The 6,094-nt window shown below is 56.0% G+C and overlaps 1 protein-coding gene across 1 annotated transcript; it reads left to right on the top strand.

The window, feature by feature from the left end:
• Positions 1–4,565: 4,565 nt before the first annotated feature.
• LOC129125891 (thymosin beta-15A homolog) lies at positions 4,566–6,094 on the top strand. Its single transcript, XM_054641576.2, has 3 exons — positions 4,566–4,725; positions 5,043–5,147; positions 5,592–6,094. The coding sequence occupies exons 2-3, from the start codon at positions 5,048–5,050 to the stop codon at positions 5,627–5,629; spliced, it is 138 nt and encodes a 45-aa protein (XP_054497551.1). The 5' UTR covers positions 4,566–4,725; positions 5,043–5,047; the 3' UTR covers positions 5,630–6,094.

Raw genomic sequence — 6,094 nt, forward strand, 5'->3', positions numbered from 1 at the left:
CGGCCTCTGCTTGTAAATACTTCCAAAAATCTTAAGTGACATGAATCTTCTGAATTGGGTCATTTCAAGGGTAGATAATGAAGTACTTTTATTTAGAAGGGACCTTGGAAGGTCATCTGGTTTAACCCTTGTGCATGTGGGCATCTGTGAGGTTCAGCTTGGCTCTGCTCATATTGCATGGAAGGAAAAGCATAAGACCAAGCACTGAGTAATTCCTTTTGTCAATGTTTGATGTCCTGGACTTAATTGTTAGAGGTGGTAGTGCAGCTTCTCTAGTACTGTTCAATTATGTATCTGAGCAGATTCGTACACATAATGTTCAGGTAGGAGAAGCCTGAATATTTTAACAAGTACAAATGAAGAATTTGTAAGTGTCTCGCACAAAGCTGATGATCAGAGACAGTAGGATTATGTCCTGAGGAGCACTTGTTCTGACTAAACCCTGACCCTTTCTCATTGTGTGTTGCAGATGGGAAAGTATGAAGTCAAAAGGATAAGGTGGCAAGTCTGGAGAAAGGCCTTGGCATTACAAATAGACCTGCAGGCCTAGACTGAACCGTGGCCCCAGGCAAACCTTTGCTGAGAATCACAATTTTTGTCCATCTGTTAAAATGTCTTGCAGTACTGGCCAGTGAATAAGTGAAAAAATGGGTTTTTTTCCCCCAAATAGCAGGGTGGGTGCTGTGGGTCTTGTCAGGATTATGTAGCAGATTTCACCTTCCTTTGATAAAAAAACAGAACAGAGCTTTACAGCAATTTCTGTACAGGGGACCATTGCTATTAGTGAGTATATAATGTTTTCTTAGTTACTATAATAAAACCAGGTGTTTGAGCTGGGAGAGGGCACAGACTTAATGTGCTGTATGACATTGTAGCTCTTACAAAGGATGGGAGATACCTCCTTGGGAGAGTTCTCATACCTGTGTAAAGTTACACTGCTCTGAAGCCTTCAGATCAGAAAGGATGGAGACTTCACCAAAGTCTAAAGGTGAGCTGTGGGGTGTCTTAGGCTTTCCTCACAGCTGTCTGAGTTACTACTGTACAAAACAAGTTATTTCCCAGGAGAAAATCTCAACTGAGTCATTTGCCGTGCTCCTGCAATTGGAGGTCAGGAGGAGCCAGGGTAGGGCTCCAGCAGCTCCCTCTGCCACAGGCACAGCCAGAGTGTGGCTGCAGCTGTGAGGATGCTGGTATTGGTGCTGGTGGCCATCTCATGCCTGCCTGCTGTTAATTCACCAGAACAAGGAACACATCAATCACTAGTCCTGTATCAGCCTCACCCACCTGCCTGGGTACCTGAAACTAATGCACAGTGGGGGAGCTGAGCTTGCCAGGTGTGCCTTGCAGGTAGCAGGATGTGTCCGCCGTTAAAAGCACAATGAGTCAAACCTCAAAATAATTTGCTGGCACCTCCCTCCTGCCTTACTGATGTAAGGAGGTCTCCTGGAGTCAGTGTTTCTGTGATCTAAAGAAAACAGCACCTTGTCTTGCTGCTGTTGGGCAAGGGCAAAATGGTGTTAGCAAGCCCTTTTGTGAACTGCAGCAATATCCACAGGAGCAATGAGCCCTCATGTAAGACACAACAGCCCCAGTATGCTGCTGCCTTCCCCAGTGTGCTGCTCCTGCCCTGATGGATGTGAAGGGTTGTGGCAGGAGGCTGGGGTGAAAATGGGAGAAAGTGCTGTCACCCTGTGGAGTGGCTCAGCCTGGCAGCTGTCACGGTGCTGCCCTGCAGGCAGATGGGTCAGGAGGCTGAGAAAAACCTGATCAGAGAAAACCTCCTGCCTCCTTCCTGTAGAGGAGAATAAGGCATTCCTGGAAATGGTTCCCGGGGAGGCTGTATCAGCCTGGCAGCCTTGTTCTGTGCGAGATTTAAAACCCATCTAAAATGGCTGGCAGTCAGTCTGTGCTATTTCAGATCAGGGCTGTTTCTGCTTTCTCCCTATCTGTTGATGTCTCAGTTCTTTTGTTATAAATTATTGAAAGCAGAAATGCCAAAAGACGTAAGAAAGAAGCTGGTTGTGCTGTTATGGGAGGCTTTGCTAATTTGTTGGGGAAAAGCTCTTGCTGGGATATAAGCTCCTTTCTTGTTCTTTGTGCAAGATGGGTTTTAGCAGCTCCCCAGCAGCAGCCCCACCTCTCCCCTGCTGGCAGTGCACAGGCTTGGCTTTAAAGCTGCTCTGGCCGTGGTTTCTACGAGTGTGGTGGTGCCTGTGTGGCTTGAGGAAGGGGGAGCTCCCCTTCCCCTGCCTGCGTGGCCACGGTGGTGGCTTTGTGCCCAGACAAAGACCCGGGGGTTCCAAAGTGCTACAGCATCAGGAGATGCAACACATTGCCCAGAGGCTGTGCCTTGCCAGCTGGGTGCAGCTGATCTGCTGGGGGGCTGGTGAGCAGGTTTTTGGGTGCAGCTGGTGCTGTGCACAGGCAGGGTGGGGTTCAGGTTCTTTTGCACTCGCTGCCTGCCAGGGACAAAAGCTACGTCAGACTGCAGCATCCACAAAGGAGAAGCATGTGGAGAACAGGCAAGCAAAGGGGGAAGGTGAGCACAGCCAGAGAGCAAACACATGGTAAAACACTTGTCTGACTACTTGCATGAAGGCAAAAAGCTTTTCCTCCGTTCATTTTGAAACTGCATGGATGTTTTGGTTCTCGCTGGTTGTGCAGGAAAGATGAGCCTTTTCTCACTGGGGCTGGGCTGTGTGATGCAGGCTCTGCAGGGTGGGTTTGAAGGATGCTCATGGAGGCAGCCCTGCCTGGGGCTGCAGCACCAAATCAGAGCTGCTCTGGGAGCAGCCTGGCCTGGAGCTGTGCCTGCAGCCTCTCCTTCCCCCTCCAGGCACAGGAACGGGAGGCTGCTTCTCATCCAGACTCCTCTTGGAGGAGTAACCTGGCCTTAGATCTTGGCCTTTGCCTTTTCAGCGTTTGCCAACTCTTGGTGCTTCTTGAGTTCAGAGCCCGTGTTCTGGCAGGAGTGAGAAGGTGCCTCGGGGTTTGCGGCACAGGGCCACCTCCGGCCGTGACCTGCTGTCGCTGGATAGCACCGGTCCCTCCTGCCAAGAAGGCAGTCGTCTTGCTAAAGAACACAAAGCAAGTGTTCCCTCCGGATTGCTGGGGATTTTCTCTGCAAAATCTCCAATAAGCCCTGAGCAAAACCCAGAGGTTGGCAGGCCAGGAGGAGGTGGAGGTGAGAGCTGCTGCAGCACAGCTGCTACCCCTTGGTGCTCAGTAACGGGTTCCTGTTCGCCATGGCACCAAGATCTCTGCAGAAAGGTATTGCAAGCCTCATCTGCAGTCAGGATACTTTTTCTTTTGCCTCCTCACCTTCCCCTCATTCTCTTCAGCAGCTACAGGACCTTCCTGGCCCTCTACCCCCTGTCTATCCTGGTGGCCAGCATGCAAGTGCCCCCCAGACTGCCACTGTCCTTCCTGCTGGGATCAGGCTGCCTGCACTGCCCCTTGGCTTTTTTCCACCAAAGGTGTTTCTTCCACTTGCACACCAGCCCATCTGCACAGTTTGGGCTGCCCCCCAGGCTTGCTGCTGCCAAGCAAGAGCCTGTGAATATGGTCAGCTTCTTGTCCACCCATGCTGCTTCTTTAGTGACCAGACCTTCCCAGGAAGTGCTGTGGCCAGAGGCAGTGTAGACATGAGCTGAACAGTGGCCAACCATCTCTCACAGGTGTGAGAACGGGTGCTGGCTTTAGCCCAAAGTTTGCTTTATTCAAGTTCTGCTTCAGCAGTGGGAGCATCCCTGGACACACACATGGGCCACAGCTGCCTCCCGTGCTGTGGGGCACCTGCTTCTGCCGAGGGGGGTTGAGGCTGGGACAGTGGCTTTGGAGCCATTTGGTCACATAGGGATCAGCCTTCTGCCCCTCACACTGGCAGCCAGGTGCGTGTCGAGGCTGGGACAGCGGCTTTGGAGCCATTTTGTCACAAAGGGACCAGCCTGCTCCCCTCACACCTGGCACCCAGGTGCGTGTGCGCACGGGAGGGGCAGTGGGAGCCATGCCCGTGTGTGGGGGTAGCAGGAGCTGTGTCCACGCGTGTGGGGGGCTGTGTGGCCTCTGCTCCGTGTGTGGTGTGAGGCTGTGTGACCCCTGCTCCGTGTGTGCTGTGAGGGCTGTGTGGCCCCTGCTCCTGTGTGCTGTGAGGGCTGTGTGGCCCCTGCTCCGTGTGTGCTGTGAGGGCTGTGTGGCCCCTGTTCCGCGTGTGCTGTGAGGGTGTGTGGCCCCTGTTCCGTGTGTGCTGTGAGGGCTGTGTGGCCCCTGCTCCGCGTGTGCTGTGAGGGCTGTGTGGCCCCTGCTCCTGTGTGCTGTGAGGCCTGTGTGGCCCCTGTTCCGTGTGTGTTTGTGAGGGCTGTGTGGCCCCTGTTCCGTGTGTGCTGTGAGGGTGCGTGGCCCCTGTCCCCGGTGAGCCCTCACTCGGCGTCTCCTCTCTCGCTGTCCCCTCCCCGCCCGTGTCCCTCGGGCCCCTCACGCTCGGTCCCGCTCGCGCCCCCGTCGCGCGCCACGGCGGGAGCGGCCGCCCCCTGGCGGGCCACGCGCTTCCCGGCGGGCGGGCAGCCAATGGGCGCGCGGGCTGGGCGGCGGCCGGGGTATAAAAGGCTCCGCCCCGCGCGGTGCGCGCTCCACACTCACCTGGACGCGCAAGGAGCGGGATCGGGCTCGGTACCGGCACCAACCGCACATCGCATCCAGCGCACACCGCGCCCTACAGCGCCGCAGGTACGGGCCGGGCCGCGCAGGGGGGGCTCCGCGCAGCGCTGCTGCCAGCAGGGACTCGCCGAGGCGCCCCGGGGCGGGGGCTGAGGGCGCGGCGGGTCCCGGGGGGCCATGGCTGCCTGCTGCGGGGAGGGCTCCCCGCCGTGTGCGGGCACCGGGGGCCGCCCCGCTCGGCTGCCCGGGCCCGGCGAGCGGCGCGGTGCCCGGGGCGGCGGCGCGCCCCGCCCTGCGCTATTGTCCGCGGCGGGGGCCGGGGGGGGCCGGGGCCGCCTTTGTCTTCCCGTCCCCATCCTCGGCTGACTGCGGCGGGGGTCTCGCAGGCAAAATGTGCGACAAACCAGACCTGTCGGAGGTGGAGAAATTCGACAAGAAGAAGCTGAAGAAAACCAACACGGAGGAGAAGAACACGCTGCCCTCCAAGGAGAGTGAGTGCGAGGGGCTGGCGGGGCGGGAGGCACGACCGGCGGGGCAGAGCCCTCGGGGGCCGCTCTCACCGCCGGGGGGGCAGGGGCGGTTTGGGGCGGCGGGGCTCTGGCCCGGGGAAAGCCACGGGCAGAGGTGTGGGCAGCCCGGGGCAGCGGGCACGGGCACTCGGGGAGGGCTGTGGTTCCAAACTGATCCCTCGGGGCATCACTTTGCTGCGGACAGACGCAGACAGGTGCCCGACGTGCAGCCACGCACACGTGTGTCTTGTCATCTTCTAACTTGACTGTTCAACCACCCCACTTGGGATCAAACCACAAAACTGGCCACCAGGGCCTGAGTGAATCCTCTGAAACCTTCTTGAAACCTTCTCCAGTTCGTGCTCCCACAAAAAAAAAAAAAAAAAAGGCACTATTAGAGACTAATGGGCCTCTATTCTCTTGCAGCTATTGAGCAGGAGAAGGAATGTGTGAAGTCTTCCTAGAGAGAGATTGCCTGGCAGGAAGAGCGACTACTCAATTATTTTGCTTTGAAATGAATCATGTGGGTTTTTTTAAATTTACATCACGTACATGTATAGAAAACAGCTGTATCACCTAACACACTGTCCCACTTTGCTGGCAGCTTTGGCAGGTGGGGGGACAAAGCGTGGTCCTCTCAGTCCATCAGTAGCCTGACCTGATGCCATCTCTGCTGCTTCAGCTGCCTCCTGTGACAGCACTGATCTTGCTCTTATGCAGTGGGGAGATGAGCAAGGGCTGTGGAGGCTTCTGGGCATGGACCCCTTCTGCCTGGTGGAGTGGGGAACCTTTCTGGCCTCACCTCCAGCCTGGGTCTGTCTTGCATATTCTTCACTGACAGTGTTCTGTAGCCTCACTCACAGTTTTTTTTGTCTTCCTTGGGGGGAAAATGAGAAGTTTATTATAAAATAAAAAATTGTAATGATCTA

Source organism: Agelaius phoeniceus, chromosome 14 (genome assembly GCF_051311805.1).
Source record: "Agelaius phoeniceus isolate bAgePho1 chromosome 14, bAgePho1.hap1, whole genome shotgun sequence".
Classification (NCBI taxonomy): domain Eukaryota; kingdom Metazoa; phylum Chordata; class Aves; order Passeriformes; family Icteridae; genus Agelaius; species Agelaius phoeniceus.